This window comes from Eptatretus burgeri, unplaced genomic scaffold, assembly GCF_056783735.1.
Source record: "Eptatretus burgeri isolate ZD-2024b unplaced genomic scaffold, Ebu_testis_v1 Ebu_testis_scaffold_289, whole genome shotgun sequence".
Taxonomy (NCBI): Eukaryota; Metazoa; Chordata; class Myxini; order Myxiniformes; family Myxinidae; genus Eptatretus; species Eptatretus burgeri.
In genome coordinates, this window is record NW_028222238.1 from 26,521 (window position 1) to 50,096 (window position 23,576).

Consider the following 23,576-nt stretch of genomic DNA (forward strand, 5'->3'; position numbering starts at 1 on the left):
GGGTGGCGGTTATTTTCCATCTCTCCCATTGCTACCACTTCACCCTCCATTGTGACTTCATGCGGGTCCTGGGTCAATTCCGTATCCATATTTACATCATCCACATGGCCCACCGGGACCTGCCCGTGTTGGTCCACCATTGTCCGTCCCAATAACTTTCACTAAAATTTTGTCTAACCGCTCTGAATTTTGAAGTGCGTGAAGTGCACCACAGGTCGACGACCTGATACGAATTTATTGATCAAGAGGGGTTCGGAAAATCTCCCACTCCTGGAAACCAGTTGTTGCGGCCATGGGTACCGAGACACCAGCTTGTCACTCAGGGGGGATTAATCCCCGGTTGTCCTCGGAAGAACCGGACCTGGGGCCAGCACTCACAATTAACATTGTAGTCCGGTGGGTTGCTTTAGAACCACGAACGCCAATCAATTATTCTCAAGTTCCAGTGTCCACCATCTAATTTGCCATTTAACTGGAGGTCACATGGTTTCCTGAATGGGGAGCGCGCCCTCGGCAAAGCACCAATGTTATCTGGATTAGATTTTAATTAGGGCGGCCGAGCGTTTTAACCGCTGTTGTGTGTCGACTTCTTTTGGTCAAATCTGTGGTAATTACCTCCCAGTCCGTCGAGGTTCGGACAATGCTCGACCAGTGGAAAGAAAGGACAAACACTGACAAGTTGGAAGTCGCTAAATGATTTACTTATAATAAAATAAATAAATAAATAAAAAGAACTTTATTTTCTGAGGTAAATAAATAAAACGAATAAGTTTCAAATCAACCAAAATGAATAACTACTCAGGCAAAATCACTCAAAATGCCAGGAAAGAGACAAAGAGCAGATGCTTATCGGGGGTTGACTTGCAGCGAAACACAGACAAGGGTACCCAGCAGATCATTTCTGGGGGGCGGGGGGGGAGAGGAAGAAGAGTCGTCTCGCTCACCAGAGAGGAGTCGTCCGTGAAGTGAAAACGTCCTGAAATGTATACTTGTGTGTCACTTCCGTCGCCAGCACCCAGCCTTGCTGTGCATCCTCTCGCGAACAGCCTTGAACACCAGTCGACGTCTGGAGGGCACCGAGATCGTCTGTCGTGGGTTTAAACCCTGGTGCTGCGACACGAGCAACTCCTCACACTTCACGAAACCAGTGACGTCCAGTGACCCACACGGTCCGTCGGTGACTCACCCGCACCTCATTCGGTGACCGACCCGTGCCTCACTCGTTGGCGGAACTGCTCACACCCACACGCACGCTCACTCAAGCACTGGGAATGGCGAATTGTCTCGTTGGTGCTGGTGAGACACCCACACGAGCACTCGCTTGCTCACTGGCGGGCTCGCACGCAACCTCACTTGCACGCTCCCTATCTGGCTCACTTCTTCCCTAGCGTGCTTCAACTCTCGCTTTCTTTTTGGCTCGCTTGCCTGCTTCTTGCTCGCTTCTCTTCTCGCGCACTTCCTCTCTCGCTTTCTTCCTCCAGACCGGACCTCAAATTTGTTTTTATATATGTGGCTCGTCTCGGCGGGAGCAGAGTCCCCAAAGCTCACCCCGCCCCACTTGCGCACCGTTACCATGACATCCCGTGTGCTCCACAAAAGGCGGGCGTCGGTGCTCGCGAAAGAAATGTGTGCAAACGTGTCTGTCACAAAGAAAAAAAAAGCTTCCCATCAGAGAGGGGATCTATTCTTCACCTTTCTCAATGCATCACATTTAATATCCCATGAGACATGGGGATGGGGCTAATCTGAACATGCATTTCAGGAAATAATTATCTGAGAACCTGGATGTGTGGATGCAGTCATCAGACCGGATTCTGAAATCCGTAAAAAAAAAAAAAATGTACATATATATATATATATATATATATATATATATATATATATATATATATATATATATATATATATATATATATATATATATATTGTCGTGTCCAGTGAGTTTGCCCCTACCTGGACAGATGGCCAAACATTTCTCTTGGAGGCTGACTGCTGAGATTCTCAGATATTATGGCGCAAGCCGGAAGGAAAGGGCGGCAAAGGGGTGGAGGCACAAGGGTTGTACTCAAACCCACAATAGATACATGAATACCAGGAAATTAAATATATAATGATTTAACAATTAGAAAATCAACAATTTTAATGTAAATAAATCAAGACGTGAGGTAACCCAAATATAATTTTGAGGCGCCTCCACACAGACTTCAATACAAACAATGGGAACAGAATAAAACAAAGAAAAATCCCTCCTTTATTTCAGCACTTAGCTTTGGGTCCAGGAGTGAGTTTCAGTAGATTGAAAGTCCCCAAACCACTTTGTCCCTGCATGGGGAAATGCGCCGGAAATGGCGCGCAGCCGCTCTCTGGGTGGGCAAGGGTACGGGAGGTAATTTGGGCTGCGAAACTCAACGCCAAGGCTCAGAGACTGCCGTTCAACTTCTTCCGTTGATCGCCTTTCCGACGCCGCTGCTTTGTGGAATGGTGCCGTCTCTTTCCCCCAATGGCTTGGCACGAGGCTTTATTGCTGCTCCCACACGATTCAGCCCAACAGTCGATGGCCGGTGTCTTGCTCCTCCACGCAAGCCAATTCGTCTCAGCACGAACACAAGAACCATGCGGTCTTCTTCACCATGTCGAGGGAAGCCAGTTGTAATGCCCTTCTCTTTCGATCGCTGATCCCGCCTTTCTCGCTCCGGTTCCGCTGCGAGCCTTCGTCTCGACTCCTTGTCCCCCATGCGAGACTCTGACTAACCTAACTCTCCTGCAATGAGCCTCTTTGTCGTTTTCCTTCTTGTTCCCCACGTGAGACTCTCACGAACCAAACTCTCCTGCTGCAATGAGCCACTTTCTCATTCTCCTCCTCGAGACCTGCTCTTGTTCCTCTTACCAGCGTCACACCCATCAATCATCCATCCCAGGGCATGGTTCGCCAGCCGTCAACCCTGCAGGAGGGCTTTCTTGCTTGCTTCGACATGCAGCTCGGTGGTAGTTGTTTTAAGGACATGATCCCCCTTCATCACTGGTCTTGAAATACAAAAACATAGAGAAAAGGTCATGGGGGTCAATTACATACAGGGGGAAATTGGCTTTAATCCCTATCAAAATAACACAGCACCAAACCCCGTGTGGTGATGAGTAACACTTAAGCTCACAATTTCACTCCTTAGTTTACATCGAGATGCCTTCTATGCATTCACAGACCAAGCAACTCTATAAATCTTATCTCTCCTTAGAAGTTCCTCCATCGACCCCACAAACATAACAATATATATATATATATATATATATATATATATATATATATATATATATATATATATATATATATATATGAAGTATAACATAACATTATATTTGCTCACTCCCTTGCCCCTCCCCCCCCCAATCACCTTTTTCTCTTTTTTTGTCTCCTCCCCCCCACCCCACTCTCTTCCTATCTCTGATCACTCCTTCCTTCCCCACCTAATGAAGTGCAGCACTCTTTTCACACACCTCTTTCTCTCCCCCCCCCTCTCTCTCTCTCTTTCTCTCATTCCTACCCCCTCCTTGCACACTTTCCCTCTTGGAGTCAACAGCGGTGTGGTGAGGCATCGCTATCTGCCTCCCCTTTTCCTCACTCTCCCTCCTTTCCTCGCTCTCATCTTCCTCACCATCCTCCTTTCTCTCCTCACTCTCCTCCCCCCAGATCCGTTAAGACTATTTTAGACCTTTTTTGTTCTTCTTATTTTTGTATGCATAGTCGAGACTTGTGGAAGAGCTAGCACACTGAACCGATCAGGGCGTAACAGACAAAAACAAGATGCACAATGCGCATTTATGGAAAAGGAAACTCCAAGGAGGAAAAACTGGAAAGTTTAAAGGGATTAGGGTGGTGTTCAAGAAGGTAGAAAATATCATGGTTTTGGATTGGGGACGATGTGAGATGGCGGCGATAAAATTATGTAACAATATCACAGCTGTCTTTAAGACCTGGTGGGAAAAATGAGATTGTAGAGGATGTGAATATTTGTGTGGAAAAGATATGGAAGGAAGCTGATCAGTCTGTAATTGAGAGGATCAGTTTTTGCACCTTTTTATGTCGTGCAGAGATGTTGGTGGATCTCTAAGTAGATGGAAGATGACCCAGTGGAAATAATAGGGTGAAAAAGTGCAAAGAGAGGATGTGCAAGACCAGCAGAGTAGGTTTTAGGACACGTGAACTGATGCCTTCCAGTCCAGTCGAGTCGAGGGTTGAAAGAACCTTCTCTCCCTTCTCAAGTGCAAAAGACACCGAGTCCAGGAGCAGTTGTGTATGACTGGGAAGGATGGGAATCAAGAGTGAGAAGTTGGGGGGAAAAGATTTAAACGCAGAATTGAGGCATTTGGCCTTTTGAGCCATTTCAAGTCGGCTGTGGTGCCATTTGAGGAGATAGAAGGGGAGTTTACACCAGAGACAGACTTAACAAGGCACCACCAGGTTTTAGAAACGGGAGACAATACAACCTCATTTTTGAGGTTGGACAGATGTTGTTTTCTGGCTCTCCGAAGAATGGACACACACTGTTGCGGACTTTTTGCCTTGCCCTCAGAAAGCAATGAGATTGCCTTCGGTCGGATTTGCCTTCCAGGAAAAGAAGGCAAGTTGTTTCAGAGTAACTGCCTTACCACAGGATTCAGTGTACCATGCACGAGAAGAAGGACAGGATAATTCATGAAGAGATATGATGAATCTGTGCATGAGAGAGAGCAGGATTCTGTGGAAGAATTCCCAGTCAAAGTTAACATCAAGGCAGTCAATATGGGAGACCAGTCCTGAAGAGAGAGGCCACTTGCAGTCCCTGCCAATCTGCTTGAGTGAAATGCCAGACTCACTGTCATTGAGGCAGCTCTTTGAGAATAGCCAGACATGTTGGCTTTCACAAGCACATGATCAGATGAACCAATTGGAGCAGAGGAAGAGAAGGACACATTTGCATTAAAATTTATCATCACCAATTCCAGAAGTGAAGATCTTCCATTTGGAAAAATGTGGGTTGGAAAGTTCACAAATTGAGTCAGTCCCATGGAGTCACAGAAGTCCTTTGCTGAAGTGCCCTGGCTGGTGATTGAGGTACCAACACCCAGCCACGTTGCATGGTGACAACGGAAATCACGACATATGAGGAAAACAGAGTTGAGATGGGTTGGTTAAAAGTTTGTCCATGTTGGCTGATAGAGAGATGTAGATGGAGTCGTCATTGTTTGGGGGACGGTGCAACACAGATGAACAAGAGGTGTGAGCGGAGGGGAAGTCGTAGTCAGAGGTACGTCTGGAGGTTAGGAGGTATAAGGTCAGTCCACAAACACTGAGAAAAAAAGTCCTTGATGGAATGTGGAACTCTGCCACCAGGACAGCGCTCAGCTCATCAAATCGGAGGAGACAATAGTCATGGAAAGAGAGACATCAAGGAGTCAGGGACATCTTGTGGAAGGAAGAATTATGTTAAACAGATGATGTTGGGCTTATCAGCAGTGGCCAGTTTTGATTTGAGAGAACTGTCAGGTGAGAGCGAAGACCTCGGATGTTTGAGGTCCACACAGTTGGAAATAGTGTGGGAGGAGGCATTGGGATGGTCCAAGATGAGGGGGCTTTGCAAGGGCAGGGTGAGTCTTTGGGGGTGGGGAGAGCAGGGAGATTTAAGTGTGTCTTGTGTGGGGAAGAGGTTGACTGTGTGGGGTGCGGGGAATATTTGAGTGTGTTGGGAGTGGGGGGAAGATTGTGAGTGTGTGTAGTGTAGGGGAAGTTTTGAGAGTGAGGTGTGCAGGGAACGGTTTGAGTGTGAGTAGTGCAGGGGAAGATTTAAGTGTATAGGTTTCGTCAGAAGGTGAATGTTTGAATGTGTGCTGTGTGGGTGAAGGTTTGACTGTGGAGTGTGGGGGAAGGTTTTGGAAGGTGAGTTGATGGGGAAGCATCTAGGGCTGTGGTGAGGAGAAAGCATTGAGAGGTTAGGGTGAGGAGGAAGGCATTAATGGGGGTCATTAAGCTTTGAGAGGGTGGGATGGGATGGGGCGGGGGGGGGGAGGTGGATGCTTTTCCCGATTCCATATTCCCAATTTTGACAGATGGAGATAAAGATCATGGGATGGGGGGATGAGAATGCTTATAATCACATGGAGAAACACTGCACTGCATGAGCAGGGAGGTTTTTGGATGAGCTGCAGAGCAGAAAAAAAAACTCAGAAAAATAATCATTTTGAAGAAGAGCAAGTAGAAGAAGAAGAGACAAATATTGTGGTGATGAAGCAGAAACAATGGTTAAAATTCATTCTTAAAATGATTTTTTTTGAAGAAGCATTTATATTTCATGTTGATTCTGTTTGGAGAGAAGGGGGGGGGGAAATGTTGACCCAGTATCACAAGCAAGTTCAATAGAAATGAGAATCGTTATGGGGTGAAATTAAATGGTTTTTTTGTTCCAATTTTTTTAAAATGAGGAGAGGAAATAAGAAAGGATAGAGTTGAGGAAATAGAACACCCAGAAATACACCCAGGACTTATTTTCTGAAGCAAACTTTCTATTCAAGTATGACCTTGAAAAAGGTTGTTCGGGCCTTGACAATACCAAACAAATCGTACAAAACAATGAACGATTTAACATGGAATAGTACAATGGGATGAAGCAGAAACAAATTGATGAATGTCGCACACAAACTGGACAAAGCAGGTTCGGAAAACTCAGCTTCAGTGAGGTGGAACGAGCAGCTGCAGATTTAACCATCCATATGGACCATGCTTTAGACTCCCTTTGACACTTGAGACCTTTATACCCTGTAGACCTGAGGACCTTTTAGACACATTCGAGCCTTTTTCGTCACTTTAGACCCCCGACTACTATTATAACATACCATTGAGACCGATAGACCCCCTGAGATCCTTGATTGGTCAACTGATTGGTCAAAAATGCTTGTGACCTTTATTCACAAGAAGGGAGACAAACTTACACCTGCAAATTACAGAACGATTTCACTAATGTCTGCACCAGACAACGTGTTTTGCAAAATTATTTTCAGTTGAATTGGCACAGGAGTAGAAAAGACTCTGAGTGACAGTCAGTTTGGTTTTCGACCAAGCAAAGGCACAATAGACACAAGATTCATAAGACAAAACATTGAGAAATCCAAAGAGTGTGGAGTCCCTCTCCATTTCAACTTCATAGACTTAAAGGTGGCTTTTGAAACTGTCTGGAGAGAGGCAAGATGGAAAAAAAAATAGCCCCTTGGGGGATTGACAGTTATTTCCTCAACAGGTGGGGTGAAAATGAGGGATAAGGAAAAAAAGCCATGGCCCCTCTTCTTGAAGTGGTACGGTCATGTGGAGCACAACTTCTGTGAATGGCATGGTGCATATGTTTCATGAAAAGTTAGTTCTGCATTGGCTTTTTGATTTCCTTGGCTTTTTTTTGGCTGGCTTTTTTTTTGTCTCTGAGAAGATTTTGAAATCAATTACCTGAATTTGAGGCGAAACCCCCCTTGTCAGCTTTTTCTATGGGTGGATCTGGATGGGGAGCACAACCCAATGATACCTTACTGTTCCGATGTATTCTCCCAAAATGGGTCCATATCAGTCATGTAGTTTGTGAGTACAATATGTTTTTGGTGAATATGAGGGATTAGGGGAGGGAGGCTGTGGCCCCCTTTCCATAGAGATATGGCCATGGAGAGCACAACTTGAGGTTAGGGCATGGTCACAATGCCAGTTTCGTCTGGATCTGGTTGTCCGTTTCTGAGAAGAAGATTTTTGAATGAAACACCAATATTTGGGGTAAAACTCCCCTTTCACCCCCTTTAAATGGGCAGATCAGTGTGGGGAGCACAACCCCATGAGACCTTATTGTCCTGATGCATTGTACCAAATATGGTCCATATTGCTTGCATCATTGTGGAGATGTTTTGGTGAAATTGGGGGATTCAGGGAGGGGGCCCATGACCACCGTTCCGGGGGAGATACGGCCATGACGAGCACAACTTAAGATTAGGGCATGGTCGCAATGCCTCGTGGTCAGTTTTACAGTCCGTGACTTTCTTTTCCTCAATCTTTTCTCTTCTTCCTCTTCCATGCCCCCCCACCCCCAACACCCCCAAGTTAGACCAAATGGTTCATCCCATGGGTATAAAGCCTGTGATTAGCTATGGGGCAAGAAGGGAATTTGGAGGATGACAAGGAGGAGGAGGAGGAGAATGAGGATGACGACGAAGATGAGGATTACAAGGAGGATAATTAGGATGACGACGATGAGGAGGATGAGGCTGAGGAGGACGACAAGGACGATGAGGACGAGGAGGATGAGGACGAGGATGATGACGAGGAGGAGGATGATCATGAGGACGAGGATGACGAGGAGGACGGAGAGGACGAGAACAATGAGGAGGACGAGGTCGAGTACGATAAGGAGGTGGATGAGGAAGATAATCACGAGGAAGAGGAGGATGATGTGGACAAGGACGAGGAGGAGGATGAGGAGGAAGAGGATGGGGATGGGAACTATGATGAGAAGGATGACAACGACAAGGATGAGGATGAGGGGGAGGAGGAAGAGGAGTTGGAGGAGGACGAGGACGACCTTTTTCGGGTTGGAGTTTCTGTCTGCAGTATTTTTATCGGAAGGTTGTGTTTGGTCGACCCTCATTGCAGTATCTACCTGGCAGACTATATTGGGGGCCTACTGTTTGGGCCTTCCTGGGGCCTACTGTTGGGATTGCCAGGTGCCTACTGCTGGGCTTGCATTTGGGCCCACTGCTCTGGGCTTGCATTGGGGCCCACTGCTCTGGGCTTGCATTGGGGCCCACTGCTCTGGGTTTGCATTGGGGCCCACTGCTCTGGGCTTGCATTGGGGCCCACTCCTCTGGGCTTGCATTGGGGCCCACTCCTCTGGGCTTGCAATGGGGCTCACTGCTCTGGGTGGGCTGCATTGAAGGCTGTGCTTGCTCAAACTCTTTTTGCTGCTCCTCCAGTTCGGATCCCTGATCTTGCCCTGGGTTTGGTTCTGGAAGATACAATGCTGCTGACAAATGGAATGCCTGGGTCTCTTCTCTTCTCACAGTTTTCGGACCATGGGACTGGCCAGATTCCAAGGGGGTTACATCTGGTTGCCACCATCTTTTACACGAATATCTCCTTCCAGCTCCCCAGTTGGCTACTCCTTCACCCTTGTGCTGGCTGAATTGTGTTCTTTCCCCTTCTTTTTTCTTTATTTCCTTCATTTTGTATTTTTATATATTTATTATGGTCATAATCCCGAAATAAAAGCAGGTTGTGATCGTATGTTGGCTTCGTATGCTGCAAGAGCAGATTTTATTTTCATTAATTATATTTTTCAAGACGATCTTGAGGGCTTGTGGTTTCCCTTCGAGTATCCTGATCATATAGAGGTGTTTTATCTGGTATCTAGATCAGGTCGGGCCGAGATAGTGTTGGGGGGGCCACTGTCTGGTCCGGCCGACATAGCATGCTTTACGTTAACATCTTTCCTTTTGTCACTACCGGATTCAACTGAAGTCAATCGCTGGCTTCCAATCCCAGTAAATTACTGCACTCACATCTGTTAACATGCCTGGTGTTGGCTTAATGGTTAGGGTGGTGAGCTTGGGATCCTAGGATCCTGAGTTCAAATCCCACTTGGCTGTTGAATTAATACCAGGTGGGGTTGACTCTGTCATCGTTCTGAGGTCGGCAAAATGAGTGCCAGCTTGCTGGTATCCTCTGTCGGAGTGGCAACCCATCCAGGATTGTGCCCAATAGCCAAGGAGACTGCTCAAGCAGCACCAACGCTTTGTAAAAAGTATGGTCCCAATGGATGGATGGATGGAAGCAGAAACAAATTGGGGGCTTATCTGGGATCTGAATTATATGATACCTGTTATGGATTTTCATGAGTTTTTTTTTTCATTTGTAAGATTATTTGACGTTTTGTTTTCGGTGCTGTTACCTTCTATATTTACTGCAGTTGTACACAACGGCTGAGGGGATGGATTTTGATGTGAATGAATTTGTGGATAGAAAGGGGCTTTCAGTACAAGATGTAGAACAGTTACATAAGGTTGAGTTATGAGCTGTAGCTGATTATCTTGGGGTTAGTATGACATCCGGTATGAAAAAGTCATAGAGTGTTGCAATTATTGTGGGTCGCATGGGCTTAGAACCATGGATAAAGTTGAGGAGTGAAGCCTTGGAATTAGCCTGGACAGAAGCAGAATTTGACCACGACAGGCACAATCATATCCACAATCACACCAGTGCTGCTTTCAAATCTATTGGCTTCATCTAGTTTTTCGCATTCAACCCAGGATGTTCCATAGGCCTCTCTCAGGGCAGCAAGGTAGTCTGCTTTATTACCTTTACGCATTGCAAAGCCACATGGGTGTTCCCTATCTGGGTCAAACAGTGAACTAGGATATCTGGTCCATTCATGGGAAAATGCATCAATCTTCTGTGTTTCATCCAAATTTTGAGCAAAGCACAAAGACCGCATGACATCCTCTTCTTCCTGATGGAGCTCCTTTTGTTTTGACTCTTTTGACACTGGCTTGCTTTTCTCCTGGAAGGTTTTAAGATGAAGGGGAATGACCTTAGCTGCATCATTCTCTTCTGCCAGCTTAAGTGCAGCAAGCCCTTTCTCTTTGGCTAACGCCAGTTCTGTGGAAGAGGCTACTTCACCTGTTGCAATATTTGTCAGGGACTCACTAACACCACTCGTGAATGGATGAATGAACTTCTCACTAATGACCTTGATTATGTTGGAGACGCAGTTGTCCTCCTTCACTGATGAACCATTTATTGTCAGAACGTCATCCTTCATCATGTGGACCATTTCAAGGCTTTGTTGTGAGATTGAAGTAAGTTCAGGCAATGGCTTCAGATACTTGCTGATCGTTGCATTGCTCCATCGCGCTTAGATAATTGTCAAAGACATCGACATCGAGTCGAAATGTCAGTTAACTCAATCATCAAAGGAAATGACACACAATGGTTCAATTACCAAAGAGTCATACCTGCTGCGTCGTTTGTGTTGCGTCGTTTGACAAACCTTTGACCCCTGGAGTTCAGTCATGGTGATTAATCCCATTGCGATGATCAGCGTGGAGATTTTTACAGTTTCGTTAAATTGTCGAATTAGAGGGATCACTTCTCCATTACAGGGACCGAAAAATAATGTCGAATGTCACAATAGCAGGGGCCGAATTACAGGGATCCGCGTTAACTCAAAAAACGTTAGTGCCATTCCGGACCAGTGTGTGTACTGGTAGAGGGGCACTGCATCAGTGACACAGTCGCGCTTCAAGAAATGATAGCGACCGCGGCAGCTATGCTGCCATACGACCACCACCACCATACAAGAGCTCTTAGACAAACAACACACAAATTTTCCCTAAGTTCGAACCTCAATCCCAAGCTGGAAGCACAATTCCAACCCCCAAAAAACACTATCTCTCAACTTCTAACCTCTGTAAGACAACATCCTATCCGATTCTGCATCGAAAGTGCCAATGTAGACAAGAGAACTATCCAGGCATATCCAAAACAATGCCTTCGCAGCCATTAAAAAATTGACCCCTCAGCATGATCAGAACTTATTATTGGGACTCCAACAATACCCTTTGGAAACGTCACCTATATTCTTCAACATCAACATCAACATCAATCACTGAACCATAAACCTCAAATCTATCCAACTCAAATTTCGTTCGAAGCATGTTTCACCTTTCCAAACAAAGACGAGGCGCACAAGCAAGCTGGCAGCACACACTCACCCACAAAGATCTCTCTCTCTCACCTTTTCTGATCTGTGAGCTTGTGCCTCCCACCAGCTCACTGAACCATGCTCTTCAAGGTTGTAATGCTCCTTGCCCCGACTCGCCAAATTGTAGAAGAATTCTCGAAGTCATCAGTACAATTAAAACATTTAATTATTAAACAGAGAAAGCACTTTATTATGGGCATAGGAGATTCTGAACAGACAAACTCATTCTAGATCTCTCAAGTACAAATGGAGAATCTTTGGCTTTACATAGTTTTCAGTAAAACACAGTTTTTTATCATCTCTGGCACTCGCGCCAGCTTGTCTGGTCTTGACATCTTCCAGGCGCAGCTTATCTATGGGTCTCCATACAGCTCCAGCTTGACCTGGTTGATTGGTTGCAACATATATTTCAAATCCAGACATGTTAATCCTCTCCAAATGCAGAAAAACGCACAGAATGCTTGAATGACATCAAACGCCAACTCTAATGGTCATTAAAAACAAGTTTCCGTCTTTGTAGGTTAACGTCAGTCTGCTTCCCCCAAATTGGGAAGATATATTATCTTGAAGCGACTAGAGCTTCGTGAAAACATCTGGACATTTTCTTAAATCCACATTCCAACTTGCTTGTGTCTTTTATAAAAAAATTCCTTTCGATAGCTTTAAGATAATAGGCAATTCTTCTTCTATTCAACTCACTGGAAAGTTCAACCTGATAAAAGCTTAAATAGTCAAATCATCTTTCCATACAAAGGAAAAATATAATTATGTTAATTCCAAATGGATACATACTTCAAAAGAATCACATCATATCTGAGTGCATTTTATTTCAGGTTTCACATTTTCCATTTAATACCAAGTTTTAACTATCATCAATTTATTTATTTTACTACCTTCAACCCCATTATGATAAAATGTATCTTCAGGTGGAAGAACCCATGGGGTAAAAAATCCAAAATTTGTGTGGTCTGAATCATGTCAAAAGGCTTTTGACAAATTGAAAGCTATTCTGGCCAATGAGCCAGTGTTGGCTGCTCCCGATTTTGGGAAGCCGTATAACTTGGCTAAAGATGGAAGCGATCTTGGTGTTGGAGCGGTACTCTTTCAGGATGATGCGTCGGGTATTGAAAAACCAGTAAGTTACTTCTCCAAAAAGCTGAACAAACATCAAAAAGGCCTATTCTACTATCGAGAAGTAGGCCTTAAGTCTGATTTTTGGCTCTTCAGCATTTTGAAATATATGTAACGAATGGCTCAAACGATGTTGCAGTACCTACTTTTTTATTTTATTTTATTTTTTTGTATACCTTGGCGAGGCTCGTGTAAGAGCTAACACACAACACACAGCAAGCGGGGCATGAGACAAGAGGGATTGGAGTGGGAAGGACAAGACAGGGGGCAACAGAGACATTAGGAGATCTGTGGAAGGGAGAGGGATGGGGTGGGGAACATGGGGAATACAAGATGGACATTACAGGGACTTTCAGGAAGGAAAGCAGGGAATTTGAAGGAGGTGGGCTTTGGTGGATTATCGGGAGTAGAAAAGATCAAGGATTTGGATGGGGGATGATAAGAGGTGTTGGTGAACAGCTGATTTGAAGGCCTGCAGGGAAGAGTGGGATTGAATATAGTGAGGGAGTTTATTCAAAAGGCGGGAAGAAAGAGGAACGAAAGAGTGAAGGTGAGCAGTGATTCGTGATTTTGGTAGTCTTACCAGAAGGGGGTTGTTGGCGGACCTTGAGCGCCCTGCGGAAATGTGGTGGGGACAAATCGCAGAGAGAGCAGGGGGGGAGGCGAGGCTGGAGAGGAGATGGTAGAAGACAGAAAGACCACCGACCAGCCTGCGGTGAGAGAGTGAGAAGCCCAAAGACTCAGCCTCATTGCGGGAGATGCTAATGATCCGAAATGCCTTGGTTTCCAAAGCGTGAAGCCGACAAAGGTGGGAAGCAGGAGCACCAGCCCAGAGGGGAGAGCAGTACTCCATTAAACTGCGGACAAAAGCTTTGTAAGTGGTCAGGAGCTCAGGTGGGCCGAGGAAGGACTTTGCACGACGAAGGATTCCCAGTCGGCGACTGTCTTTGGAGGCCAGGTTTGAAATGTGGCTTTTCCAGGAAAGGTCTTGGCAGATAGTGAGACCCAGAAGCTTGAAAGAAAGGAATTCTTCCAGAGGATTGTTGAGAAAGTCGATGGGGGGGTTTTCTGAATGGTCCTTTCGGAGAGACATCGTTAGAGTGTGAGATTTCTCCGGATTGAAAGACATGTTCCACGTGTTGGACCAGTTTGTTATTTTACCCAGATCTGCTGTGAACGAAGAAGCTGCTGCTTGCTGATCTGAGGGATGAACGATGGTACGGCAGAGGGAGGAGTCATCAGCAAAGAGATATAGAGGAATTTCCAGAGAGTCGGAGAGATCATTGATGAAAACCAGAAAAAGAACAGGGCCCAGAATGCTACCTTGAGGAATTCCTGCCTGGACTGGAAGAGGGGATGATAGAACTCCATTTAGGGCCACACGTTGACTTCAACAGGAGAGGAAGTCTGTCAGCCATGAGGGGAGATGGCCTTGGCTACCAGAGGAAGAGAGTTTGGTGAGCAGGGCAGGGTGCCAGACCTTGTCAAAAGCATGTGATATGTCCAGGGATACGGCTCGGATTTCATGTCTGGCATTAAGGACCTCCATCCATTGTTGGGAGAGCATAAGCAGCATATCCAGGGTTGAGTGACCTGGTCTGAAACCAAATTGATGATCGGAAATCAAGCCATTGGAGAAGAGGAAGGATTTAATGTCTAAGCGATGATAGATTCCATAACCTTGCTGATGATTGGGAGAAGGCTGATTGGTCTGTAGTTGCAGGGATCTGTTTTTGCACCATTTTTATGCAGGGCAGTAATGTTTGCTGATTTTCAAGCAGATGGCAGATGACCTTGAGCAAATGAGAGGGTGAATAGAACAGAGAGGGGGTGAGAAAGAGCAAAAGAGCAGGTTTTTAGGACACATGGGCTGATGCCATCTGGGCCGGTTGCAGAATCTGAGTCAAGGTTTGACAGCAAACTCTCCTCCTTATCAGGAGAAAAGGACACAGAGTCCAGGGACAGTTGGGTGTGACTGGGTATGGTGGGTAGAGAAAGCGAAGGGTTTTGGACACAATATTTAGCTGCAAACACCGAGTTTAGGCATTCAGCCTTTTTACGAGTGGTATCAGCAGTGTGGCCATTTGAGGTGAGGGAGGGGATGGAGCGGAACATACACCAGAAACAGATTTGATTACATTCCACCAGGATTTTGAGGAGGGAGAGAGGTTTGAAAGTTCAGACTTGAGCTTAGAAAGATGTTGTTTTCTGGCTCTCCTGAGGGTAGATACACACTTGTTCCGAGCTTTATGGAAGGAACTGAGATTACCCTCAGTTGGGTTTGCTTTCCATGAGGCAAAGGCAAGTTGTTTCAGGACAACTGCTTCGCCACAAGCTTCAGTAAACCAAGGGCGGGAGGAAGGGTGGGACAACTGAAGACGAGAGGGGATAAATCTGTGCATGAGGGAGAGCAAGTTTCTTTGAAAGAATTCCCAGGATGAGTTGATGTTGGAGAAAGTAGCGATAGGAGACCAGTCTGTAAGTTTGATGGCTGCTTGGAGACCCTGCTAGTCGGCTTGAGTGAAATGCCAGACTCGACGGCTGTGAGGTGGTTCTCTGATAACAGCCAGAGAGATGTCCACTTTGACAAGGACGTGGTCAGAAGAACCGAATGGACCGGAGGAAGAGCAGCAGATATTTTCAGGGAAATTTCTCAAAATCAGATCCAGAAGAGATGGAGTACCATTGGTTGAGATCCGGGTCGGGAAGTTGACCGATTGAGTCAGTCCCAATGAGTCGCAGAAAGCTTTTTCTGAAGTGCCATGACAGGTGAGAGAGGTACCCACACCGAGCCAACTGGCATGATGACAATTGAAGTCGCCACATATGAGGAAGATAGAGTTTGAATGAGAAGATAGAAGTTGGTCCATGTTTTCGGATAGTGAGGTGTAGATGGAGTCATCACTGTTAGGTGGCAGTACACATATAAACATGAGGGGGGAGTGGAGGGGAAGCCCTAGCCAGAGGTATTTCTGGGGGTGGGGTGTGGGGGAGTGAGGGCAGTGCATGGAGTGTTAGGAATAGAGTCTTTGATGAAGAGAGCAACTCCTCCACCAGGACGAGGTTCAGGTCTGTCATACCGGAGGAGGGAGTAGCCAGGGAGAGATACTTGGGAGTCAGACACGTCTTGGGGGAGGAAACTTTCTGTTAGGCAGATTATGTCTGGTTTGTCAGTTGCAACCTGTATGGAAAGATCTGAAAGGTTTGAGCGAAGGCCCCGGATATTTGAGGTCCATACTTTTAATTAAGAGGGAGGGGAGAAGGCTTTGGGTGCAGGGGGTTGGAGTGGAGGGAGGGTAGGACAAGGGATGGGGGGGGAGGAGGGTTGTTGAAGGAGTGTAGGGGATTGCAGTATAGCTAGGGGAGGGGGCCGGATGAGGAGAAGAAAAGGCTCTGTGGTGCTGGGGAAGAGGGGGGACAAGAAAGGGGGAAGAAGGCAGTTAAGGATTTGAGGTGGTGGAGTGAAGAGATAGAGGTGAGAGGGCAGTGGAAGGAGGCAGCTTTGTGGATGAGAGGGGGGGGGAAATTTGACAAGGCTGAGTCAGGAGGGTGAATGGTGGGAGAAAGGTGAGGGGGGAGTTTTGGAGAGAGGTGAGAGGGAGGCTTTGAGGGAGAAGAGTGTGATGGTTGCTTTGAGAGGGAGGGGTGAGAGAGGTGAGTTGGCACTGAAGTTGGAAAAAAAAGTATGGTTGATGAAAAGCGAACATTTATAGCAAACTGGGGTTTTTTTAAAGTTTTAGGTCAGAGATGCGAGAGAGATGTGACTGACGATAATCCTCTGTTTTTTTCTGGAGAAGTTCAAGATGACGAATCAACGCCTTTTCCGATGGGGGCTTTTGGTACAACCGTACCCCTTGAAAATTGTACATATTTTGGGTTGAGATAATGTCACGGCAGATGCTCTATCTTGAGCTTAAGATAATTTCATGCACATGTATATAAGACCTGACACCTGCAAATGTCAACGAGATGTAGCTGTTTGTTTACTGCACCATTTATGCTATGCCGAGATTAATCTGCCTTTGTAAAAATGAATACCTACCTTTCTCAAAGGAAACTTTTATTGAGGTGAAGTTTCCTTCTTTATGGGGAGGGTGGGGGGGGAGGGGTTACGGTTTGTGACCTTCCTTTTCCTCTATATCTTTTCCTCTATATCTCTTCCTCTATATCTTTTCCTCTTCTCCCCTCCCCCCCGAGTTCGACCAAATGGTTCCGCCCATGGGTATAAAACCTGCAATTGGCTGTGAGGCAAGGTGGGAACTAGGAAGTTGATGCAGCGGAGGAGAGGGTGGCCATTTTGAGGAGGGCTCATTGTTGAGTGCCTTTTTCTGGTTGGAGTTCCCATCTGCAGTATCTTTATCAGAAGGTTGTCTTTGGTAGAACCGTTATTGCAGTATCTCTACCTTGCGGACTATGTTGGGGCCTACCTGGGGTCGGGCTGCATTGAATGCTGTGCTTCCTCCAGCTCTTGTGGCAGCTCCTCCAATTCGGATCCCTGATCTTGCCTCGAGTTTGGTACTGGAGGATACCATGCTGCTCACATACATAATGTCTGGGTCTCTCCTCCACTGACAGTTTTAGGACCATTGGAATGCAGGTCCTTTCTTGGAACTGGCTGAATTCCAAAGAGGTTCCATCCGATAGTTTGCGAGGAGAAGTTGTTTAAGTCAAATGTCAAATGTTAAATGTACAGGCAGACGGAGGGACACTGGGACCCACTCTGAGCTTATTTTGGGGAAATAACCTCACAATTGGTGCAGTTGGCATACATCCAAAAATAATTTAAATCATAAAAAACATGTATGACGCAACACATTGCACAATCATGATAGGAGGACAACTAACAAAGTGGTTCAAAGTGAATGTCGGCGAAAGACAGGGTTCCAATCAGTTGCCGACTCGGTTCAACATACAGTATTGGTCATGAAAGAGTTAAAAATTTGGATCCGAATCCTCACATCACTGACACCTTTTCAGTAGATGTCTGGTATGCAGATGACACAACAATTGTGGATGCAGTCTTTGATAATCAAGAGCTTGCTACAAAGGAACTTGTCAGTGCTTGCAAGAAATGGAGATTGAAAAATCAACGAAAATAAGTGCAAATTAATGATACCCTGGAACAGAATCATTGAAGTCAATGGCCACCAATTGAACATGTGATTCTTCACCATTTCGGTGGTACAGGTAAAAGGTACAGAAACGGATCCCCTTAACAACACACCCATGAGCTCACTTGCAATTAGCAAGGTATTGGCATCCATCATCCTTCCTTATATCCAGCAGCCTCCTCTCAGATCATCAATTTGGATTCAGGCAGATCACTCTACCTTGGATATGCTGCTTCTACTCACCAAAAATGGATGGAAGGCATCGGTGTCAGACATGACATCAGGGCCATCTTTCTGGACATATCTCTTGCTTTTGAGTGTCTGGTGTCTTGCCTTACTCTGCAAACTCTGTTTGTCTCTGCCTCTGCCTCAAAGACCCTTAATATCCTAAAGAGCAATTAGGACCCTTATGATCCTTCAGACCCCTTTTCCCTTTTAAACCTTTTATACCTCTTCGACACTATAGACACCTTTAGATCCCTTCACCTTTTTGACTTTTTATACCGTTCTGACCCATAGAACCTTTCGACCTTTACACACCATAAGTCCCTTTTGTCCCTTAAGACCTTAACACCATGTTGACCCATTGCACCCTTCAGATAGATTTTAGACAACTTGGATCCTTGACCATTTTGAGGCTGAGACCACTTGACCTTTTTGCCTCAAAAAGGCAAAAATCACCGAGTCGATGTGACCCCCTTTTGACATGCTTGAGACATTAAACTCTTTTGACCTCTTCAACACTAATATTGAAGCATACCCTTTCGACCTTGAGACCATCTCGTACCTTTTAAGCACCCACCACACAAACATCTCGAGTCTTCTTACAAAATACAGACTACACAGGGTGTTCCAAAAAGACCCAGGCGATTTTTGTTGATGTATTTATAACCACAAATGATACAAGGATACCCTTTGGTTTATATGATACAGAAACTCATAACGTTTTGTTCACACCATCAATACACTGAAGTGTATGTGAGCTCCGTTTGTCACGCACAGGACATCAGGGTGGTACATGAGTTCTTGCCATGTTTGGCTCGGCATGTTTGCGTCCACCAGTGCACATGCAGCTGTGATCAGAGAACAAAGGTCCTGCAGGTTTGCCACCTTGGTGTTATAAACAACATTTTTGACAAACCCCACAGAAAAACGGCAATGGGGTTTATGTCTGGTGATTGTGGGGCCCAGGCGGTTGGTCCGTCTTGGCCAATCTCGAACGACTAAGGCACAATGAGTGGGAGCATGTGTCCTGTTGAAAAATGATATCGGGTTGCAGGTCTTCAATCTGTGGGAAGGGGAATCCCTCCATCATGTTCCTGTAAATTGTTGGGGTCACTATATTCTCTGCAAAGAAAAATGCATGCACCAAGTGGTCATGGAGAAGACCACACCACACATTGACCTCTGGACTATCGCGTATGTGTTCAATGACTACGTGGGTGTTTTCAGAGCCGCAGATCCCCACATTGTACCGGTTACCCTTCCCTGATACATGATAGCAAGCTTCACCTGTGAACATGACCTTTTTCAGGTAATCTTCATCATCGTCTATTCAATTCCATGACAAATGCCCGGTGTTTGGGTCCATCATTTGGTTTGAGTTCCTGCAGAATCTGCACGTTGAACGCATAAAATTTCAGGCTTTTATACAAAATCCTGTGCACAGTGGTGGTTGGTAGTTCCATTTCTCTGTGCATTGGATTGATTTTCTGGGACTCTGTTGAAATAATTCACACACTCCTTCAACATCTGCTGCACTTGTGCTTGATCGACCAGTACTTTTCTGTTTCTGACAACTTCCAGTCTTCTGAAACCTCTTGTACCACTCTCTGATACTCATCTGCGATGGCGGATTCCTTCCATACCTTGTCCGGAAATTACACTGAACTTGCATGTCGGATCTCGTCTCGACGAACCATTCGACACACTGAGCTCTCTCCTGTGAAGTCGCCATTTTCCTTTACATTAAACTCCAAACCAGAAAATAAAGAAAACTTTTCGAGTTTTTGTATCATTCAAAACAAAGGGTGTCGTCGTTTCATTAGTGGAACAAAATATATTAACAACTAAATTTGTCCAGTTTTTTTGGAACACCATGTACTTATTTTCAGAAAGTAATGTGAAAACGCGCACGCGTGTGTGTGTGTGTGTGTGTGTGTGTGTGTGTGTGTGTGTGTGTGTGTGTGTGTGTGTGTGTGTGTGTGTGTTCGTTCAATATAAACACACACACTCGACATTACACTCACACAATCCATTAATTGTACAGTATCGGCTATTCCAGAATATAATATATTTACCTCCACCATTGAAGGTGAAGGATGTCATGTTTTCACCCCTTTCTGTCTGTTTGTGTACAAGATATCTCAAAAAGGTTGTGGACATATCCGGATGAAATTTTGTGGACAGGTTCGGTGTGGGACAAGGATTAACTGATTAGATTTTGGTGAAGATCCGGATCTGGATTTGAGTACTAGAATTTTTAAAGTGATTCTTCACCATTGAGAGATATGGCCAAATGATGTATAGCACGATATCTCAAAAAGTTGTGAATGGGTTTGGATGAAACTTGGTGGGCATGCTTGGTGTATGAGGAGGAAGCATTCTTTCGATTTTGGTGAAGATCTGAATTCAAATCTGGATAGGAGAATTATTTAATATTGAAGTTATTCTTCACCATTGAGAGATTGGGCCAAAAACGATACAGTACTGTTTTGCATGATATTTCAATAATGTAATGGGCCCAATATGTTCTTTTGGATCAGTCATTACGTGGTGGAGGTATACGCTCTACCGAGCGCCCTCCGAGTTTAACTCTGAATCTAAATTGTGTACCAAACTCGAAACGAACTCTCAACCTAACATTCACCCATTCATGAGTGAATAAACATTACATGTAGTAAAGTGTTCCACACATGACTAGACAAGGTCCCCAATCTCTCTGGTCGAGGTGAAGTAATTCTGAGTCACCAAGTGATCAGTAAAAGATAACCTAATGATTACACTCCTCAGCATGACAGCAACTCACTGAAACAGGACATTTCCCAGAAATCCTGTTCTTTTCGATTTTTGGATCCCTTCCAGTCCTGTTGTACCTCTTTTGAGTTTGGTGAATGTCCATTTCTCTGAATGTGTTTCACGATGTTTCAACATCTGGAGAATCCATGGTTGGGTCCACATACGTGTTATACAAGGTGAATTGAATTTAATTGCACAAGATACCACAATGAATGAAATGAAGTTTTCTAACTCATTCTGATATTGTCTATATTTTCCTCCTGAACAGGGAAAGCTCAAGAGGAGTTGAAGGAGGAGTTGTTGGAGAAGTTCAGGATAATCCAAGACTACAACGCCTCACCAGGAGAGTGTGCGAGACTTGAAGATCGGTTTGTGGAACCGGTAATTGTGAAGAGTGAACGATGGATTGAAGATGAATCTCAAGAGCACGAGATGAAGACACCAAGTGGAAAGTACGATTTCAAGAAGATTAAAGAAGATCTGGTCTCCATGGAAGACTTGTTTGAAAAAAAGGAGTCTTCCATGCAGCGAGTGACCAAGGTGGTGATGTTTGGGAGTCCTGGAATAGGAAAAAGCATGCTTTGTAAAAAGATCGTTGTTGATTGGGCAGAAGAGAAGGGAAAGATGAAAAACAAATTTGATTTTGTGATTCTTTTGAAATGTAGGAACTTGAACCACATATCAACTGAAACCACTCTGAAGGAGATTCTCCTGAACGAGTATCCCTCTTTGAAGGAGGTTGTTGATGATTTGATGGAAAATCCTTCCCGGGTCCTCCTGGTTCTTGATGCTCTTGATGAGATGAAACATCCTCTCGATTTTAACAACGTTTGTAAATCTCCACAAGAAGAAAACAAGGTCGGTTCCATCATTGCAGGACTTTTACAGGGCACTCTTCTTCGTCATGGAACTGTACTGGTGACAACAAGACTCGTGGGTCTACAATGGCTCCACCATGTACATTATGATCCCAAATCTACTTGTAAGGTTGAGATTGTAGGATTCTCTCAAGAGAAAACTGAGGATTTTTTTCAGAAGTTTTTCAAAAACGAGGATAAAGCAAAGCGGGTTCTCCATCACCTCTCAGAAAATGAGGTTTTATCATCTCTTTGCTTTAATCCAGTTTTCTGCTGGATCACTGCAACCTGTCTCAGCAGGTACTTTGATTCCAATGAAGGGAGAACACGTGACCCTGGACCCAAAACGATGACTGAACTTTTCTCTCTTTACCTTCACTTGCATTTAGAGCACCATGGAGGGGAATCCATCACCTGCTCTCCAGATTCACTTCTTCGTCTCTGTCATCTGGCATTTCATGGAGTGAAGGAAAGAAAGATCTTGTTCAGTGAAGAAGATTTGAAGAGTGACGGCATCACTCAATCACGGGCATGGCTGCAATTCCTGCATAAGATATTACCTGGAGCCACGAACAGCAGAGGGAAGAGAGGAGGAGTCACAAAACCACATCCGGCATTTCTTTCTGAGGTTTTCCTGAAGACGGAAGTTGAAAGTGTTTGCCATTATGAATTCTTCCACCTGACTGTGCAGGAGTTTTTTGCAGCACTCTACTTCGTCTTACCTCAATGTGAAGAGTCTGTGGATGAAGTGTTTGAGAAATCCAAGAACAGAGGTGATCGGTTTAAGATTGTTCAGCAGTTCCTCTCCGGTCTCTTCGCTGATAAACCGAGAGATACCCTTGGGAAACATTTCAAATTATCAACAAAACAAAAACATAAAATCCACTCCTGGCTCCAAGAAAACAAAGAGAGTGATTTGAATTGTTTCCACTGTGTGTACGAGCTCCAGGATGTGGAATTTACCAAAACCATGGAGTTTAAAAATCTCACACCGAACATGACCTCTCCTTTGGACTGCACCGTGGTGGTTTACGCTCTTCAAACAGCAAACAAACCCGTGGACTCATGGAGGGTCAAACTCGGCTCCACGGATCTCACACAAAGGATGAGGATTCTCTCTCCAGCCTTCCCTCTGTGTGAAAAGCTCCAGTGAGTTAATTTTCTCTTGTTTCCACCAAACTGTCCCTTCTCCCAATCTCCACATGAGTTTCACTCATTAAAACCCACACTTCCATCACGTGATTTGCAGATTGATTTGTATAAAGATTTGTATTTATTCTCCAACAGTTATCCGTACTTCATTCCGTGTATCCAGACAGTCCAGGCTCATTTAATTTTCTTCATCATGAACAAGATGTTGTTTATTAAGTTTTCATTTTTCTACATTTCCTTCTCTTCTTACCTTTTTGTTTTGTTCAGAGAGAATCTTCCCATGAATATTGGTGTGGTGATCAATTTTGATCTGAATACAAATTAACGGATAACATAAAAGAGGTTTTTGATTAATATAATTTTGCACAAAACATTGAAATCACAGAATGGGGTCAAAGGTTAATGTTGGAATAGTTTATCCGTCCCATTCCACCCTCCAAGGATGCTGCTAATGCATCCCTTGTACATTATGAAGAGTGTGATCACACTGACTGGGTGAGTCTCCATTTGTAGATTGTTTGTTTTATGAAGAGTGGGATCACATTGACTGG

General features: G+C 44.9%; 1 protein-coding gene across 1 annotated transcript in view; it reads left to right on the forward strand.

Annotated features, from left to right (window-relative positions):
* The window catches only part of LOC147007344 (NACHT, LRR and PYD domains-containing protein 12-like), a 45,805-nt gene extending 22,758 nt beyond the window's left edge, over positions 1 to 23,047 (forward strand). Inside the window, exon 3 of the mRNA XM_085867290.1 lies at positions 21,285 to 23,047. Coding sequence (XP_085723416.1) covers positions 21,449 to 23,026 — 1,578 coding nt within the window. The 5' untranslated portion in view covers positions 21,285 to 21,448 and the 3' untranslated portion in view covers positions 23,027 to 23,047. The remainder of the gene's footprint in view (positions 1 to 21,284) is intronic.
* Positions 23,048 to 23,576: the final 529 nt, after the last annotated feature.